Here is a 20162-nt window from a genome sequence, read left to right as displayed (position 1 = left end):
GAGGGGCTAACTGGAAATGCAAAATCAACAATAAATAATGTTCAAAGGCCAAAAGGTCGCGTGAGTGAGTGCCGCGGTCCGGCTAGCGGCAGGTCTTTGCCAAGCTAACGTGTCAAGTGCAGACGTTGATGGCTTGCGAGTGCTGAACAAGACTCTTGATTTATTCCCTTCTCTGCCCAAATCTTCAACATTCACACTAACACGTGCACACACCTCATCCGCTCCGCTCGCATCCGTCATGGAGCTCACTAATCGCTAAACTTGCCGCCAAGCTGGAGGCGTTACCAACTTTAATAGACTGACTGCTGTGCTGAGTGCGTGTGCGTGCAAACCTGTTTGTGTGGCGTATGGACCACATCGCCTATGACAGGCTGTGTGTGTGTGTGTGTGTGTGTGTGTGTGTGTGTGTGTGTGCGTGTGTGTGTGTGTTTGTGGTGGAGGGTATTAGAGTGTGTAATAGCCTATTAAGTCCACAGCTCCCTCCAGCCGATGTGCCAGAGCACTTGGGAATGTTGACTCACACATGCGTCCAGCCTCGGCAACGCTACGGCATCATGAAGAAGACTCCTTCCGCCTCATGTTGGTCTGGCCACTTGCGAGTACAACGGCACGCGGCTGATGTTTGTCAGGCACAGCTCGCCAAGACATGTTGCTCCGTCCACGCATCTACCAAATTTCAATGTGCCAAAAGGTCCGCCGCGTTGAGCCAAAATGGCCCACGTATGGAGGTGACGGGTTTTACGGGACAAAATCATAAAAACTCACAAAATGACGGTGGAATGAACAATTTTGTCTTTTGGACCATGTCTGCTTGAGACACGTCTGTTCATGACAGCAAATGTCACACGCCATCCGAGGGGCTGATTATTTTTTGGGGGGGTGGCTACTTGAGTCATTTGTGACAGACTCTTGAAAACTCATCAGACAGTGTCAACGTACCAAGCACCCGAGCACTTTTCGGGAAAAGCGAGACAAATGCATTTGGGGCCTGGCGAGTTGCATTTGGGGCCTGGCGAGTTACTGTTTTGTTTCTTTTACAAACGGTTGTTTTTTGTCAGTCAAGCCACCGTCAATGACACTTAAGGGCGCCTCGTAATGATGTGCTCATAAAACACCTGAGGGATTTGCGCCGCGGCAGCTTTTTTCATTCACGCAACAGCCGACAGCAAAAGCTCTCTCGTCTTCCGATGAATTGGTCAAAGTGGCGCAACGATTCAAATGCCAAACCAGATGGTCTTTGAGGGCTGAAGTTGGGCGCCTTTAAATAGCACAACCAAGCGAGCCTCCTCGACAGCTTCACGACACAAAGGCAACAGAGCGAGTTGAAGGTAACAACAGGAATCAGAAGTGGAAAAACAAAAAGTGGCAGTACTCACAAGCGATGATGTTGCCATAGCGATTCTTGATGCGATTGTCGTCTTTTTTGGCCGTCTCCCAGGGTGCCGTCTGTCCTTCCGCAAGAGCCTGAAAACATGCGCCAGTCAGAAAAGGCCAAAAAAAATACCGTTTTTTTCCGTGTATAGTGCGCAAAATTTAACTAATTTATTGTCCTAAAATCTGGGGTGCGCATTATACATGGGTACAAATTTTTTTTTAATTATTATTATTTTATTATTATTTTTTTAAGTCCCAATGATCGTCACACACGCAGGGAGGCAATGGGTCCCATTTTTATAGTCTTTGGTATGGTCTTAACTAGGCTGGATGTAATTTTTTTTGTTGGCGTTGATTTCTCCGACTGCCCGTAAACGCACCACCGCGCTCCGTGCGCGCACGGGAAAAAGGCGGCTCTGTATGGGAGAGACGTTGAAGAGGAATAAAAACACCCTTGGAAACCAAAACTTGCCCCTCGTTGTGACTCGGAGCCGCAACAAATGTTTCGGATTTGTGTAGGGTACATTGTGACAGACAGCAAACGAGCAGGTGATCGAGCAAGCGTCTGATACGAGAGCATTGCGGTCGCATGGAGCGTGTTTGAAGTGAACAGCAGAGAAGAAAGGAACAAGGCAAAGTGTGAAATAAAATGCACAGAACGGCTGCGCAAGACACGTCAGCTATATAAAGAGCGAGAGTTGTTTTCTTCCTATTAGTTTCAATTCACAGTTTAATTAGCAGTTTCAATCAGCAAATAACAAAATGCGTATTACAGGTAATAATTTATTTCACAACACTGCCTTGTTCCTTTGGTCTCTGCTGTTCATCCTAAAACACAAAGGCGCTCTTTAAGCAATGCGACAGTGAGCGCCCGGCGCGCTGCGGTTGCGCGACCGCATCAAATTAAGCTCCCTGCGCAGTGCGCACTGAGGTCCACTTAAATTTTAGAAAGTACATCAGGACTTTAAAAATATCTTCTAAATTTCAGCGACGGCTCTGTCACAATAATGCGACCAGCGCGGTGCAGTTGGGCGGTCGGCGGCGCGCTACGGTTGAGCGTTCTCTCTCGCGCTCTCTCTCTCGCTCTCTCTCGCTCTCGCACACACGCGCACACACGCACACACGCAAACCGGGTATTATACGGAGGCCGCCATTACAGATGCGCAGAACGGATGCGCAAGACACGTCAGCTATATAAAGAGCGAGAGTTCAGTTCTCTACCTAAATCCGTATTACAGGTAATATTTTATTTCACAACACTTTGCCTTGTTCCTTTCTTCTCTGCTGTTCACTTCAAACACGCTCCATGCGACCGCAATGCTCTCGTATCAGACGCTTGCTCCATCACCTGCTCGTTTGCTGTCTGTCACAATGTACCCTACACAAATCCGAAACATTTGTTGCGGCTCCGAGTCACGACGAGGGGCAAGTTGTGGTTTCCAAGGGTGTTTTTATTCCTCTTCAACGTCTCTCCCATACAGTCCGCACGCGTCTTTCCCGTGCGCGCACGGAGCGCGGTGGTGCGTTTACGGGCAGTCGGAGAAATCAACGCCAACAAAAGAAATTACATCCAGCCTAGTTAAGACCATGCCAAAGACTATAAAAATGGGACCCATTGCCTCCCTGCGTGTGTGACGGTCATTGGGACTTAAAAATAAATAAATAAATAATAATAATTTTTTAAAAATTGGGTGCGTATTATACATGGGTACAGGCTTTTTTCCAGCATCAGCATGCCATTTTTAGGGTGCGTATTATACATGGGGGCGCACTATACACGGAAAAAAACGGTAAGCCACAAAACATGACACGTTTCGGGGGAAAAATCGACTCATCTTTTTTGCTTCAAACTCTTTGATTGGCATTTTCTTTTTTTCAAAAAACATACTTGGAGAAACGGCATTCAGTTTGCCATAATTGAGCATTTGCGATACTACTGACAGTGATTATGAAGCGTGTGCGTGTGCTTGACCTCGTATTCCTCCTTGAAGCCATAGACTTGGCCACATTTCATCTGCGTGATGTGTTGGAGGAGGTCGGCCACACGGATGGCCGGCTGGAACTGGCCCGCCTGGAACTGACCTGCACAAACGTGTTGGCATGAAGACACTGATCACAAGTCCCACTGGAGCCAACTGTCAGTGTTACTCTTTTGGCAGCCTTGTTCTTTTATCTAAATTCATGATGGTGATGTCAATGCAAATGTACTGAAACGTCCTGAGGGTGTTTTCTTTTTTGTATTGATTCCAAATCGCTAGCACCTTCAATGGAATGGAACCTTGCTTTACAGATAATTCAGTGTACAAATGAAAGCAAAATGACCTCGTTATTTACTGGACTGAAATGAAGGGTTTCATTGGCCTATCAGGAATGATTCTTGTCTATCAAGCATTGATTTGCAGCAATAAAACGAATTGGATTTTTCCAATTTTTCAGTTGATGAAAAAGTCTGTTCTCACCCAGAGTACCTGTTCATTGGCGGTTTTCTCCCACATACCCAAAAGACGCTTGCCACTTTGTCCTGGGCGACATACCGGTTTGGTAGGCGAGGTCCACCGACTCGCGGCTGCCGTACCGGAAGCTCTGCAGCGTCAGCGAGGGCTGGGCAAGCGACGGCTGGGCGAGTGACGGCTGGCCACCGTCTGTCGAGCGGGTCGGGAAAGACAAAATGGCATGGGGGTTACCGTAACGACGACAACAATGGGCCTTGGCTACACATAGACGGCGGTCAAGCAGAGTGCATCCCCCCAAATTCAGTCCCTGAAGGCAGTTTGACATTTTGGTTGGCGTGTCTATCGCCCAGATTGCCTGAAAAGTCTTCCATTTTGGGTCACTTCTGGCTCTTTCCAGGGGGCTGTCGAGACAAACTGACAGCTGAATTACGGGGGTTGTCTTTTACCACATTAGTGCAAATGTCGCCCAAATCGACTCCTGATACGCTTTAACTGAGTGGTGCACAACTTTCACTGCTTAACGGCATGGTGCACTATTTCACTGCAACTTTTCACTGTCAAGTGTAATGGTGCACTATTAGGCTGAAGCAGCTGGCTGTTCAAGGACCGAATGGCACGGTATTTGCTACCGTCGCCATCACATACACAAAGAAGGAGCCTGCTGGGCTGCTCCGTTCAGCCAAAGAGGAACAGCGCTCGATTGAGGCTCTACATGGCAACCGGTAGAACACTTTGCTCCTGGCTATGAACCGATGCGGCGTCATTAGTCAATGCTGTTTTTTTTTTTTTGGGGGTAGGGGGGGTGCTGACATAGTGCCTGACTTGGTGCGAGAGCGCACGCACGTGGGCCTTTTTGGCACCCCTGTAGCCAAGGTCACCTGTGTATCAAGCCAGCCATGAAATGGAGTCCTAGCAGCAGCTCCACAACACTGACAATGATGAAGACGTCGCTCAGCCGCTGCCTGGCTGGCTTTTGCACGCCAGGACTATTCTTTTCCATGCCCGTGGATGGTGCGCTATTTAGCTAAACGCCTCACTCTTCATCCCAGCCATGTGACACTGTAAGTCAGTGCTGCTTTATTTGGCTGAAGCTTCTCGCCGCGTCACATACGGGTGCACTTTTGTTCACCACTTCTCCGCGTTTACCTTTGCACTATTTGGCTTTTCCAATAAATGCTTGGCCAGAGATTCTTAACAGGACACTATTTTGTGGTAGCTGTCCAATGTTTTGATCAACGGCGCACTATTTGATAGGAGCTGCTCGCTGTTTGTCTAATTGGTGCACTATCTTCCAGCGCATCCTCGCTGTTTAGCAAGGCACTATTTGACTCCAATGTTTGGATAAATAACACACTTTCTGACAGATGTTGCTTATTTTAATGGTGCATTGTTTTCCAGGCGTTCACCGCGTTCACCCACTATTTGTTTTAACGCTGCAATATTGCCTCGCTGCTTCTGACTGTTCATCTTAATGGTGCACCATTTTGCAGACACATTTGGTTTTATGTCTTGACAGCGCAGTATTTGACAGAAGTGGCTTGCTGTTGACCTTAAAGGTGTGCTATTTTTCAGAAACCTTTTGCTGTCCATCTAGATAGGGCAGGGACGGACGTGCGGTCAGCGGAGGCAGACAAGACAAGTAAAAATAAAATAATATAAAAGGAATATTATTTCTCTACTGATCTCTATGTATAACTAATTTTGAACATTTTTATTGTCAAATCGCTGAAATTGCATATTTCCTGTTCAAATACAAAGGCGAAACGCTTTGTTTTGCTGATGGGACATACAACCGCAGTAAAAGGTCACAGGTTGAGGCAGATAGTACTCTGCCGCACTGAGGGGGGCCTTACGTGAGTCAACGGGTGATTAATGCTGCTCCATTTGTTGCTGTAGAGCAGGGGTAATCAATTCCGGTCCTCGAGGGCCGGTGTCCTGCATGTTTTCTATGTCACCCTGTTGCAACACACCTGATTCAAATGATCAGGATTGTTATCCAGCTTCTGCAGACCTTGCCAATTATCTGACCATTTGAATGAGGTGTGTTGCAACAGGGTGACGTAGAAAACATGCAGGACACCGGCCCTCGAGGACCGGAATTTCCTACCCCTGCTGTAGAGGTACACGAGACAACGGATGTCACATACAAAGCACAGAGCTCTGTTATTTTGTGCTATGTAGTAGCTAAAAGTGAAGCAGGCGTTTTTGGGAGTGATGATAGATGGGCCCCTGCTGTTGCCCCTGTGTCTTGGGAGTGTCGAGTGGCATGGTGGTACAAGATAGTGTAAAATTAGGTATTGAATTTGGCCCAGGCACATTGCCTATCCCAAAACATGTAGTATCTCAAAATTTCACCAGGAGATGGTGTTAAAGCTTGACATAGGGGTGACCTGATGGAAATTAACAAATCTAATAAATTAAATTGTTAGCAATTGGGAGGACACGACCTGTTCAAACACGTAGCAACGCACAATTTTGGAATATGAGTTTGCTATGCCATAATTTTAAGGTGTAACAGCTTGAGCAATATCAATATATGCGTTTAAGTTGGAGGAACCCATTATTGTGTTAAGTACTATTATGTGTTGAGATTGATCTTTATTAGACAAGATATATGTGATTCATGTTGCAATGTTTTGTCCAACCTGTATTTAACATTGGTGTTCCATCCATACCTGAATGTATTAAGTTGAGAGGAGACATTAAGGGCTAGTACTAAAAGAACGAACGAGCAAAACAGGAAACATCGGCATCCGGTGATTGCAGGTGTTTCCTGCTTGAAGCAAGGTTGGACTTTGTCAAATTTTAAGCTTCGAGGAAGGCAGAGGAGACAGTCGCCAATTTTACTTTTTTGGCTAGGCTCCTCACGGCCAGACCTTTCCTCCTTAAACAGAATTCGGATTTTGGAACAAAGGAGAGCCGATCACTCGACTTGTTCAACCAAATAGGATTTTAGACCTTTAGTCTCCTCTCTTGTTCTGTGTGGGTGAGTCTTGTTATTTTGTTTTTTCGATTTGTAATTCTTTTTCTTGCTTACTCATTAAATCTCTTAAAACTTAATTCGGTATAGATTATTTCGTATTAACTATGTCGAGCATGGTTTTATATGCGGTAATTACAACTTTAAAATGTCTTTATTTCCCTATCATAGTCATTCTTTAAATCCGTTCAATTCTTTTTAAAGTGAAGACAGCTTTAATGCTTAACATCAGGAATTGTCAAATCTGGTTCGAAGTAGTTATCTTGAGCTCAGCTAGGGTGAGGGCGCTCTAGTAAATTAACGAATCCTTGAGGTCTTAACAAAGGCATCTAAAAATATCCCTAACGTGATACCAGCATCAAACAACCGAAGGGAGCCATCATCACGGCGCGGTCATTTCGACGACTCGCCTCGAATTGAGTTACTCGGCTCGCGCATCAGATGACTTGAGATGGATTGGCGTCGTATCGAAATTAGATTGATTCTAGTAGAATTAATTTAACTCGGGTGGTCAGCTACGGACGAGTCCCTTCGCCCCGGCTTATTGAACCCGTTACTGGGGACCCGGAGGCACTTTAAAAACAAGTGCCCGTTTCACAGGAGTGTTTGAAAAATACAGCTGTAGTGTAAAGCTAGTAGATCAAACATGACGGAGCTGCTGTGATGGCATCAGAACTTCATGGGGCCAAAATTAAAGAAATGTGCCTAAACTAAAGAAAAATAAGGACTTTTACAACAAAGTAACAGAGGTTTTTGTGGTGAAGGATAGGCAAATGGACTTCATCTACAAATATAGGTAAGACCACAAAGTGTGTGTGTGTGTTTTCCATCAGCACACAAGGCATGTGATGCTGATGGAGTAGTAGTGCCTGTAGTTTGTGCATGCTGCATGCTGCCTCTGCTTGCCACTTTTCTGCTTTCAGCTACCGCCACCGGCTCGTCCTCTGTTTCCGGGAGTGAAAAGAGGAGACGAGTGCATAAGCCTCCTCAGCCGGTACACAGCCTCTCCATTGCCAAAACTTGCACACGCCTCCTCGTGGCCACACACGGCAACTGGCACCCTGCGGTCCCAGGCTAAGTTGTGCAGGATCTTGGAGCAGCAGTGGGCCCCAGAGATGCGGCATGTAGGCCCACCGGTGTGTGGACAGGCCCTACTGCCCATCAATCACTGTACCGGCTGTGGGTGAACAGCTCCGGCTATGGGTAAATAGTGAAGACCTCAACGGTGGACCAGGCAGAGGATGATGGCTGACCTAAGGGGAGGCGTCACAACGGCTGGGAAGGCGGATGAAGGCTGCAGCAGAAAAGGGTCACCAGTCGTCTTGGTCTCCATGCCACTGGATTCTGACCCAGATCTGTCAAGGACAGTGTGGTGACTGTCTGTGCACCAGTCTCCCCACTTTAAACAAAGTCACGCACAGGCGTCTTTTTCAGGGAATCCACCTTGCATCCCGGATTAAAGTCCTGTGGCAACCAGTAAGTGGCAACGGGGGCAGGATTGTGAAGTCCGGAAGCCCCTAGTCACAAGATGGCACATCAGGCAGTGTATGTTAGATGATCGTTGGGCTCTTGGACCGAGGCAGAAAGAGCTCTTTGGTAGCTGCATCCACGACTGAGCAGCCCTTTTTAGGATCCACTCTTTTCACCCCTGACAGGGAAGAGGCTAGAAAAGGTGCCCTAAATATAGCCTGCCTCAAACCTCCGGACTGGATTGCCGCGTTCAGAGGGATCACCAATATGTGGTCAAAAACACAGAAATATGAATTTTGGAGCCTGGAATGTCCATCCATCCATCTTCTTCCGCTTATCCGGGGTCGGGTCGCGGGGGCAGCAGCTTCAGGAGGGACTCCCAGACTTCCCTCTCCCCAGCCACTTCATCTAGCTCATCCCGGGGGATCCCAAGGCGTTCCCAGGCCAGCTGAGAGACATAGTCTCTCCAGCGCGTCCTGGGTCGTCCCCGGGGTCTCCTACGGGTGGGACATGCCTGGAACACCTCCCCAGGGAGGCGTCCAGGAGGCATCCTGATGAGATGCCCGAGCCACCTCATCTGGCTCCTCTCAACGTGGAGGAGTAGCGACTCTACTCTGAGTCTCTCCCGGATGACCGAACTTCTCACCCTATCTCTAAGGGAGAGCCCGGACATCCTGCGGAGAAAACTCATTTCGGCCGCTTGTATCCGGGATCTCGTTCTTTCGGTCACGACCCATAGCTCGTGACCATAGGTGAGGGTAGGAGCGTAAATCGACCGGTAAATTGAGAGCTTTGCCTTTTGGTTCAGCTCTCTCTTTACCACGACGGACCGGTGCAGAGTCCGCATTACTGCCGACGCTGCACCGATCCGCCTCTCGATCTCGCGCTCCATCCTCCCCTCACTCGTGAACAAGACCCCAAGATACTTAAACTCCTCCACTTGGGGCAGGATCTCATCCCCGGTCCAGAGAGAGCATTCCACCCTTTTCCGATCGAGGACCATGGACTCGGATTTGGAGGTGCTGACCCTCATCCCGACCGCTTCACACTCGGCTGCGAACCGCTCCAGTGAGAGCTGGAGATCACGGCCTGAAGAAGCCAACAGCACCACGTCGTCTGCAAAAAGCAGAGACGCGATGCTGAGGTCCCCAAACCGGACGCCCTCAACGCCTTGGCTGCACCTAGAAATTCTGTCCATTAAAATTATGAACAGAATTGGTGACAAAGGGCAGCCTTGGCGGAGTCCAACCCTCACTGGGAACAAATCCGACTTACTGCCGGAAATGCGGACCAAACTCTGGCATCGGTGATACAGGGACCAAACCGCCCTTATCAGTTGGCTCGGTACCCCGTACTCCCGAAGCACCCTCCACAGAACCTCCCGAGGGACACGGTCGAACGCCTTCTCCAAGTCCACAAAACACATGTGGACTGGTTGGGCGAACTCCCATGCACCCTCGAGGATCCTGCTGGTCCACTGTTCAAAGGCCAGGATGAAAGCAACACTGTTCCTCCTGAATCCAAGGTTCGACCTCCCGACGGACCCTCCTCTCCAGCACCCCTGAATAGACTTTACCAGGGAGGCTGAGGAGTGCAATTCCCCTGTAATTGGAACACACCCTCCGGTCCCCCTTCTTAAAGAGGGGAACCACCACCCCAGTCTGCGAATCCAGAGGCACTGTCCCCGATGTCCACGCAAGGTTGTAGAGATGTGTCAGCCATGACAGCCCCACAACATCCAGAGCCCTTAGGAAATCCGGGCGGATCTCATCCACCCCCGGGGCCTTGCCACCAAGGAGTTTTTTAACTACTTCAGTGACTTCGACCCCAGAGATTGGAGAGTCCGCCTCAGAGTCCCCAGGCCCTGCTTCCGCAATGGAAGGCGTGTAGGTGGAATTGAGGAGGTCTTCGAAGTATTCTCCCCACCGACACATGACGTCCCGAGTCGAGGTCAGCAGCATGCCATCTCCACTGTAAACAGTGTTGACGTTGCACTGCTTCCCCCCCCCTGAGACGCCGGATGGTGAACCAGAATTCCCTCGAAGCCGTCCGGAAGTCATTCTCCATGGCCTCGCCAAACTCCTCCCACGCCCGGGTTTTTGCCTTAGCAACCGCCGAAGTCGCGTTCCGATTGGCCATCCGGTACCTGTCAGCTGCCTCCGGAGTCCCGCTGGCCAAAACGGCCCGATAGGACTCCTTCTTAAGCTTGACGGCATCCCTTACCACCGGTGTCCACCTGCGGGTTCGGGGATTGCCGCCACGACAGGCACCAATGACCTTACGGCCACAGCTCCGGTCGGCCGCCTCAACAATGGAGGCACGGAACAAGGTCCACTCGGACTCAATGTCCCCCACCTCCCCCGGAACGTGGGAAAAGCTCTGCCGGAGGTGGGAGTTGAAGCTCTTCCTGACAGGGGATTCCGCCAGACGTTCCCAGCAGACCCTCATGGAGCGTTTGGGTCTGCCAGGTCGGACCGGCATCTTCCCCCACCATCGAAGCCAACCCACCACCAGGTGGTGATCAGTTGACAGCTCCGCCCCTCTCTTCGCCTGAGTGTCCAAAACATGCGGCCGCAAATCCGATGACACGACTACAAAGTCGATCATCGAACTGCGGCCTAGGGTGTCCTGGTGCCAAGTGCACACATGGACACCCTTATGTTTGAACATGGTGTTCATTATAGAAAATCCGTGTCGAGCACAGAAGTCCAATAATAGAACACCGCTCGGGTTCAGATCGGGGGGGCCGTTCCTCCCAATCACGCCCTTCCAGGTCTCACTGTCATTGCTTACGCGAGCATTGAAGTCACCCAGTAGAACGATGGCGTCCCCAAAAGGAGCGCTCTCCAGCACTTCCTCCAGGGACTCCAAGAAGGGTGGGTACTCTGAGCTGCCGTTTGGTGCATAGACACAAACAACAGTCAGGACCCGTCCCCCCACCCGAAGGCGGAGGGAGGCTACCCTCTCGTTCACCAGGGTGAACCCCAATGTGCAGGCGCCCAACCGGGGGGCAATAAGTATACCCACACCTGCTCGACGCCTCTCACCGTGGGCAACTCCAGAGTGGGAGAGAGTCCAGCCCCTCTCGAGAGGGCTTGTACCGGAACCCAAACTGTGCGCGGTGGCAAGTCCGACTATATGTAGTCGGAACTTTTCTGCCTCGCACACCACCTCGGGCTCCTTTCCAGCCAGAGAGATGCCATTCCTTGTCCCAAGAGCCAGCTTCTGCAGCCGGATATCAAATCGCCAAGGTCCCTGCCTTTGGCCGCCGCCCAGCTTGCACTGCACCCGACCCCTTTGGCCCCTCCCACAGGTGGTGAGCCCATGGGAAGGGGGACCCACGTTTCCTTTTCGGGCTGTGCCCGGCCGGGCCCCATGGGCGTAGGCCCGGCCACCAGATGCTCGCCTTCAACCCCCGCCTCCAGGCCTGGCTCCAGAGGGGGGCCCCGGTGACCCGCGTCCGGGCAAGGGAAAACGAGATCCATTTACTTTTTTCGTCATAAGGGGCTCGTGTGAGCCGTGCTTTGTCTGGCCCCTCACCTAGGACCCGTTTGCCATGGGTGACCCTACCAGGGGCATGAAGCCCCAGACAACATGGCTCCTAGGATCATAGGGGCACGCAAACCCCTCCACCACGATAAGGTGACGACTCACGGAGGAGCCTGGAATGTGCGCACACTAATGGACAGTGTAACCAGAGATAGGCCGGAGAGGAGAACCGTCATCATTGCCAGGGAACTGAGAAGATGCCGGATTGACATAGCTGCTCTTTCAGAAACCCGACGGGCAGAGGAAGGTCATCTGAAGGAGGAAAAGGGTGGATACACTCTCTTCTGGAAAAGAAGGTCCACAGATGAGCCTAGGATCCATGGGGTTGGTTTTGCCAACAAGAACCAACTGATCAGTCAGCTCTCTGAACTCCCTGTGGGAATCAGTGAGCGCCTGATGACCCTCCGTCTGGTGCTGGCCAACAACCAGACGACAACAGTTCTTAGTGCTTATGCACCTACCCTCGTTTCCGATGAGGAAGAAAAAGAGACCTTCTATGCCTGTCTGGATGAGGTATTGTCAAAAATCCCCAAGGAGGACAAGATCATTATGTTGGGAGATTTCAATGCCAGAGTGGGCCATGACCACCACCTTTAGAAGGGCACCATTGGAAAGGAAGGCATTGGAAACATCAACTCCAACGGGTTTTGCGTCTTAGCAAATGTGCTCAATACGACCTTACCATCACCAATACCATATTTTGCCGGAAGAACAAACTCAAGGATTCGTGGAGACACCCTCACTCTAAACCAATGGTTCCCAAACTTTTGCAGGCTGGCGCCCCCTTGGCTCCCCAGTGAATTCCTAGCGCCCCCCCACCCCCACACACACAGACACATATGGAAACAAACACCTCTTTCTTGATATTGCTATGCTGCAATTTGAAAAGAGAAAGGTTAAACACAAATGTGTATTTCACAAATAAAACCCAATTTAGTAAACCAATTTATTTTTTAGCAGTTTTAACTGTTTCAGCAACATAGAATGGTAAATAAACATTCCACCAGTAACCTTCATTGTCTCACACTTAATATTAATGGGATGGATGTGCTTGGTGCAGGGACATAAGCTTCTCAACATCAGGCTGGAACTCACTAAGAAGAAGTCGTAGATCCCCGCGGTCAGTAATTTTCAGTCGGTTTCTTTGCTTGGAAAGAAGCAAGGCAACTGCACTGAAGCCCTGTTCTACTAAATATGATGTTGGGAAGGCAATAAAGTACATCTTGACCTTGTTCCACAGCACTTGATAGCAGTCAGAGATTTTTTTTTTGTAACCAAAAATCTTGATATGACTTTTTGAGCGGCGTGTGGTAACCGGACCTTGATGCGTCATCCACTGACTCGTCCTGCTGCACGTGTTGTGTACAAATCGTCAAACAAACGTTCAAACTTCTGACTTCGACTTCGGACTGCCGCCCCCCTACCGCCCCTTTCTTACTCACCGCCCCCCCAGATCTTTCCACCGCCCCCAGGGGGGCGGTACCGCCCACTTTGGGAACCACTGCTCTAAACAATGGCATCTTATTGACTATGTCATTGTCAGAGCCAGGGATCAACGCGACGTGAGCATCACAAAAGCCTTGATGGATTCAGAGGCCTGCTGGATGTTTCACGGCCTGATACGATCCACGATGTCCATCAGACTCAAGAGGAAAAGGAGACTCCAAAAGAAGCAGAAAACCTTGAGAGCCTGAACGAAACTGCCACCCTGCAGCTGTTTCAGGCCTCTCTTGAAGAAAGCCTCAATCAGGAATACCCTGAGGACATTGAAGAACACTGGAGCCTGCTCAAGTCTTCCATCCTTGATACCTGCAGTGCCACTCTCGGGTACAAGTCCAGAAAGCATCAGGACTGGTTTGATGAGAACGACACAGAGACAGAACAGCTCATCTCCAAGAAAAGGAAACCTTTCGCGTCTGGCAAAACGACATCACCTGCAAAGTAATGAGACGGGCTCACTCTCGAGCCAAGGCTAACGTCCAGAGCCTGGTGAGGCAGATTAACAACTCCTGGTGGACAGAAAGGGTACTGGAAATCCAGAGTTTGGCAGACTCTGGAGACACCAGAGGCTTTTTCAGCGCTACTAAGGCTGTCTACGGCCCAAGCCATCGTGGCCAAAAAAACCTACGCTCTAAGGACGGGCAGGAGCTGTTGAAGGACAATGAGTCCATAAACAACCGGTGGAGAGAGCACTTTCAGGAACTCCTCAACTGTGACAGTACAGCTCAGTCAGATTTCCTCAGTCACATCCCTCAGAGTCCCATCAGGGAAGACATGGGTGAACCTCTCACTTTAGCAGAGGTCTAAGATGCCATCAGGAGCCTGAAGAACAACAATGCCTCTGGGCCAGATGGGGTCCCAGCTGAGGTCCTAAAGGAAGGTGGACCAGAGCTCCAGCGTCACCTCCATGCCCTCCTTATGAAGGTGTCAAGATCTGTCACAGTTTGTTTCCTTGTTTTAAAGTCTTAGTTTCGGTTCGCATGTCTGTGTGCTTGCCCCTCCCCTCCTGTGTCTGCTCACAATCTATGTAATCGCCGTCACCTGCCTCTCGTTACCTGTCATGTATTTAAGTCCTGTCTGCGTGTCACTCCCTGTCGGATTGTTCTCGTTTCTCGTCTCATGTCTTCTTTTTTCTAGTCTCCAGTCTGTTCTGTTCTAGTCTTTCTGTTCAGTTATTCCCATCCCTAGTCGAGCATCTATAGTTTGCCTTTTCAGTTCTTCAATAAACCCTGGTCCAAGCTGCATTTGGTCGCCCTGCTCCATTCACTTCATGACAGAAGATAAGATAAGATAAGAGGAACTTTATTAATCTCACGTGTGAGAAACTGCATGTAACAACAGCTCGATTTACAGGAAGGTACAAGTTGGGGGATAAAGGTGCAAAAAGAGACTTCTGGACCGTAGTCCTCCGGCATTAAAAATAGAATACAATATAAAAAGAAAAATATGGAAAAATAACAGCAATAACAGAAGGTCTGGGAAAAAGAAGTACTCCCCTCTAAGCACAGGGACGCTCTGATAGGGACCATTTTCAAGAGAGGGGACAAAGCGGATTGCGGAAACTATAGGAGCATCTCACTCCTTTCAACAGTTGGCAAAGTACTTGCTCGTGTTCTTGCCAATCGCCTACTGCCACTGTCTGAGGAAGTTCTCCCAGGATCGCAGTGCGGTTTTCGTCCATCTAGAGGCACTGCAGACATGATTTTAACAGCACGCCAACTCCAGGAGAAATGCCGTAAGACTAAACAACCTTTGTTCATGGCTTTCATAGACCTGACAAAGGCCTTTGACATGGTGGATCGCCAGGCCCTATGGAGCATCCTTCTGAGGTATGGTTGCCCAGATAAATACATCAGAATACTTTGATTATTACATGACGGAATGACAGCCACAGTTCTCAACAACAGCTCCTTGACTGAGCCAGGGGTCAAGCAGGAATGCATCATTGCACCACTCTGATGGACAGGACATCTCATCTGCATGGCTGACACCCGCCTCCCCAAACAGATGTTATACTCCCAGCTGGAGAGAGGTCCGCGAGCCCCAGGAGGGCAAAAGAAACATTTCAAGGACAGCCTCAAGACCAATCTCAAGAAACTCCAAATAACCTCTCAGGACTGGGAGTGCATTGCCTTGAACAGGAACAGCTGGAGGGCAGCAGTGCAAGAAGGTGTAGCGCATCACGAAAAGGAACTCCACTGTGTCGCAGAAACCAAACGACAACTCCGTAAGGAAAGACAAAAACAGGCTCCAGCACGACCACAACCCACCACCACTTTCCCCTGCCCACACTGCACAAAAAAATGTGGATCCCAGATTGGCCTCTACGCCCACCTGCGGACCCACAAATAGATGACCCCGAGAAGAAGACCGTCATACTCGTCCCGAGTGACCGCCGATGATGATGATGGTGTGTGTGTGTGCGTGTGTGTGTGTGTGTGTGTGCGTGCGTGTGTGTATGTGTGTATGTTGCATGTGTGTGTTAATGAGGTATGAAATAACCAGTAGCCAATTGAATAAGCTATCCTTTTGAGTCCATATACTTGTAAATCTGACTCAGTGCCTCACTAACCATGAACCTCACCGCCCGTCACTGAGATAGGGCATTATTTGACAGACACCTCTTACTGTTGATCTTAACGGTGTACAATTTGAAAGAGTTCTAAACGAGTGAATCCTCCAACGAATAGAAATGTAAAAGCTGTTCTCTCCGCGTTTGCTAAAGATGAAGGGAAGCGAGAGAAAGAAAAGGCGCAGACGACGGCGAAGAGCAGTGTAAAAGTAATGCATCATATATAATCTCAAATATGAGCTGTGTAAGCACAGAGTCAAGATGCGTCTCCGCCGAGCGACCGCACATAAAGGTTAAAAACGAGTCGCTCTCAACCCCACTCTCACCTTCAATTACCCGCCACTGACACATTACAGGCACACAAAATGGCTGACATTAGCCATAATCACCCTCCATTCAGCTAATGCTAAGCTGAATGAGATAGCATGATAGCATAGTAATTGCTCAATTGGGCGAGGGGGGGATTTGGGGGGGTTAGGGTTATTATGAAATTAAAGTAAGTAAATTGAAGTCCGGGTGGGGGGTGGACGCTGGGCTTTAGTGGTGGGAAGGAAACCAGTACAAATACTTTGTTCACATACTTGGTCAATTTGAGGCGCTACTTTAGAACTGCACTGCATTTTTCTTTACAGTTGAACACATTTATGAAGTCAATAACTTATTTCTAACCACCACACAATTTATAGTAAAGTACATTGCAAAAGGCCAGAGGCGGGCCAATGAGTAGCATTGACAGCGGCAGTGTTGCAACCTTTCAAGCAACGCATATTTGAACACAAACACGTGTCAACAGACATGGATTCCTTATCTTCTTCAAAAACAAGACATTTTACTGCAGTTGTAGTAGCTAGCTTTTGGCATTTGTGAAACTCTTCTTTGTTTGTGTCTGCATGACTGCATGAGAGCACCGAGCATGAGGCAGAGCTGGAACAAACTGGCAAGCTGATTGATCCTTTGCACTCGCTTTGTTATCGTTGTACAACGTCTTTTGTGTGTATCCAATCACATTTTGGAGGTAGCTTTCCTTTGTGTGCCAAACGATCCGTTTTCCAAACGTAGGCACTAAAGGTCAAAAGCCGTCAGAAAATCCAACACTCAAGAAAATAATCTTTATAGAAAGGAAAGCAAGAGAGAGGGCCTGGACTCGTTCCAACGAGCTCTTCTTTTCTGGAATTTTCTTCTGCTCGTGTGACTTTGTGCCGCGAAAAAGCTAAGACGGGCCGAGCCGTCCTTACGGCAACACAATAAGCTGACGAAGGCGCAGAACGAGGAAGACGCATCGAAGGAAATTGATTATGGGCGCGAGACGTGTTTGCACATATAACAGATGCAACAACGCGCCGTCCTTCATCTTGATCCGCGGGATTTGCATGGAATCAGCATTAACACCCTCCTGTGCAAAACCCTGGCACCCATCCTGTTTATCACTGCGGAAAACGTTGGCGCGTCCTCGAGCTTTCCCGCCGAGGATTCGCGCCATTGTTGTGTGGCCAATCGGGCCCAGAACAACACCTGAGCCAAGCACAAAGACGGGGCAGCTGCAACTCGACGCACACACACAACACACACGCACGCACGTACGCACGCACACACACACACGCATGTACACACAGACACACACACGCACACACACACACACAAACCATATATAGGCTACGGCAAACACACATAAAACATACGCACAACACACACTTGCCCCCAGCACACGCAAAACAGACACCAACACACGCACTTACGCTTAAACCCCCTCCCCCGCCCACACGCGTACAGCTAAATCCCAGCACGCTCGGCATGTCGGATTCAGCAGAGCTCCTTCGTGCCGCCTCTGATACGTCAACGTGCGCGCGTCTTTCTCTTTGTCGTCAATGAACTTCCTCCTCGCGCTTGCCCCATTTTTTGCAAACCACTCAAACTTGGAAAAATACAGTATATTGGAAGAAAACTGTTTTCAACACTTTGTCCATGACAAAATAGACACATGAATTACACTGAAGTGACTAACCCTATGTAGTTGCTCATACAGACATAGTTAAATGGAATTGAAATGAATGAAAGTTTCTTTATCTGTCAGACCAAGCATGATCTGAAGAGCCATCGTGCGCTGGCCCGCCTGAGGGTAATAGAAGGCATACGAGTGCACGTCAGCTCCTCACAGAGGATAAAGAACACGGGTGTGAGTATGCTACTGTGACGTGGAATGGTTTTGCGTTCAGACACAAAGAATGCTAATGCTGATGCTGAGGTGACTCACCCAGAGATGCAGTAGCAGGTGCAGGCTCTTTGGACACTGGAAAACACCACAATAATTAGCACCGCAATAATCAATGACCGTGACAAGCAAGGAGATACGACGCCATCGACTACATTTGATTTTTCCTCGATCGTGCGTAAGAACAGTTGAATGAGTAACTTCCAGTAGCACGAGTTTCAAGCCCGCTCTGCTAAATTTGCACTGCAGTTAACAAATATCACAGCAAAAAGGCAACGTCGGTGGAATGCAAGTTTTGGAGCGCTTGTCTCCGCACCCAAGGAGAAAACCTCCATCTCTAGTTTGTAGTGGAGTCTTCTTAAAGTTTTTCAACCCTGATAATTGCATGAAATGAGTAACAGTAAATATTGAGCCGTCGATCCATTTGTGCTGGAGCTTGAAATTCTTTTTTACGTCTGAGATTTTTTTTCCATCTTCAGATCTTATCCTTGAAACAAATGATCTTTTCTTTGATGTTTTCCCCCAAAAATGTTCAAAGGCCTGGTAGGTGAGCCATCATGCAAATCTCCACCTCCAATGTCTCAACGTGGAGGAAAAACACTTTTGGGAAATGCGTGCGTGTATGCGTACCTGAGTAGTAGGAATTGAGCAGGGATTTGCTCTGCAGCGTCTTGCTTGTCTGCATGGAGAAGGAGCAGGAAGAGGGGGAGGCTGAAGGGGAGGATGAGGAAGGGCATGTGAAGAGCAGGCAAGATGGAAAACGGCGGCAGTAGGAAGCAAGTTGAGGAAGCAGAAAAAGGGGGAAAAAGAGATAAGGCCTCAGTAAGCTCATAGGCGAAAAGCATCATAGAACACCTTGAAAGGGGAAAAAAATAGAAAGAGGCATCAATTGTCCATACGCAAAGCAAGCAGGAAGTAGGCGTTGACACTAATGGCAGCCGCTGACAAATATTACAATTTAAAAGCAAACAGGGCTCAGTAAGCTCATAGGCAAAAAGCATCATAGAACACCTTGAAAGGGGAAAAATTAGAAAGAGGCATCAACTCCCCCCACCCCCATATGCAAAGCAAACAGCAAGCAGACGTTGGCAAAAATGGCAGCCGCCGACAAATATTACAATTCAAAACCAAACACGCAGACTTCAACCAGCCAACTGTCATGGCTCATCCCCAGTCATTCTATTATGTGTATATCTCATCATAGTTTCCATTTGTGTCTCTGTGTACTCGAACCGCCCCCCCCCCCCCCCTCCTGTGTCGGCCCATGAGCAGTGTAATCACCCTCAGCTGCCTCGCGTTACTGTCGCGTATTTAAGTTCTGTCTACCTCTCACTCCCCTGTCGGATTGTTCTCGTCTAGTCTCTTGTCTCGTCGTTCTAGTTTCTAGTCTCTCGTTTTTCTGTTCTTGTCTCTCGTCCTTCTGTCTTCTGTTATTGTCTCTCAGTTTCAGTTAGTTTAGTTTTAGTGCCTGTGTCAGGAAGTCATGTTAGTTTGCCCGTTCCGGTTTGTCTGTTCCCCTTCATCCTCCCTTCCAACTCACTTTCCCCTCAATAAACCCTGGTCCAAGCTGCATTTGGTCGCCCTGCCCCATCCTAAACGTGACACCAACGCGACAACAGCAAAAAGGCTTTTCTTCTCCCAACTTTGCGCAGGCAGGGCTGCACCTTTGAACACCACTTCAAATCAAATGTCCAAATGTCAGTTATGTGCTCCTTCCTCCGGGCTGCCGCCGCATTTTGGACCGTCGCTTGAGGGAGGACCGTCTGACATCAAAATAAAGCGCACGGCAAAAGCGTAGAGGCCCCAAAATGGAACCCTTGGCAAGGGATCTTTGCACGCGGCCTCATTCGGAACCCAACTTTAAAGGTCAAGCAAAGGGACACACGGGCGCATGCAACGACCCGTCGATGACGGGTGTACACCAAGAAGTGAGACAAAGTACTCTTTCTCCTTCTTGCTTGACTTCTTTCTTTCTTTTGCTCTTCTCTACTAACCTTGGCTTTCAATGGCTAAGCACTCCCGAAAGGCCAGTGTGACATTTTCAAGAGAGAAATG

The 20162-nt window shown here is 49.1% G+C and overlaps 1 protein-coding gene and 1 long non-coding RNA gene across 2 annotated transcripts in view; one reads left to right on the top strand and one right to left on the bottom strand.

Moving 5' to 3' along the window:
• The window catches only part of ptprt (protein tyrosine phosphatase receptor type T), a 150771-nt gene that overhangs the window by 19888 nt on the left and 110721 nt on the right, over positions 1–20162 (bottom strand). Inside the window, exons 19-22 of the mRNA XM_061290451.1 lie at positions 18150–18185; positions 3909–4016; positions 3347–3456; positions 1377–1464 (exon numbers count right to left, since the gene is read on the bottom strand). Coding sequence (XP_061146435.1) covers positions 1377–1464; positions 3347–3456; positions 3909–4016; positions 18150–18185 — 342 coding nt within the window. The remainder of the gene's footprint in view (positions 1–1376; positions 1465–3346; positions 3457–3908; positions 4017–18149; positions 18186–20162) is intronic.
• The window catches only part of LOC133161814 (uncharacterized), a 38760-nt gene continuing 25204 nt past the window's right edge, over positions 6607–20162 (top strand). The window contains exons 1-2 of the long non-coding RNA XR_009716133.1: positions 6607–6813; positions 17970–18071. This is a non-coding gene — a long non-coding RNA (uncharacterized LOC133161814). The remainder of the gene's footprint in view (positions 6814–17969; positions 18072–20162) is intronic.

The sequence above is a fragment of the Syngnathus typhle genome, linkage group LG11 (assembly GCF_033458585.1).
Source record: "Syngnathus typhle isolate RoL2023-S1 ecotype Sweden linkage group LG11, RoL_Styp_1.0, whole genome shotgun sequence".
NCBI classification, from domain to species: domain Eukaryota; kingdom Metazoa; phylum Chordata; class Actinopteri; order Syngnathiformes; family Syngnathidae; genus Syngnathus; species Syngnathus typhle.
The sequence above is the reverse complement of the archived record's forward strand: the minus strand, read 5'-3'. Positions and strand labels throughout refer to the sequence as shown.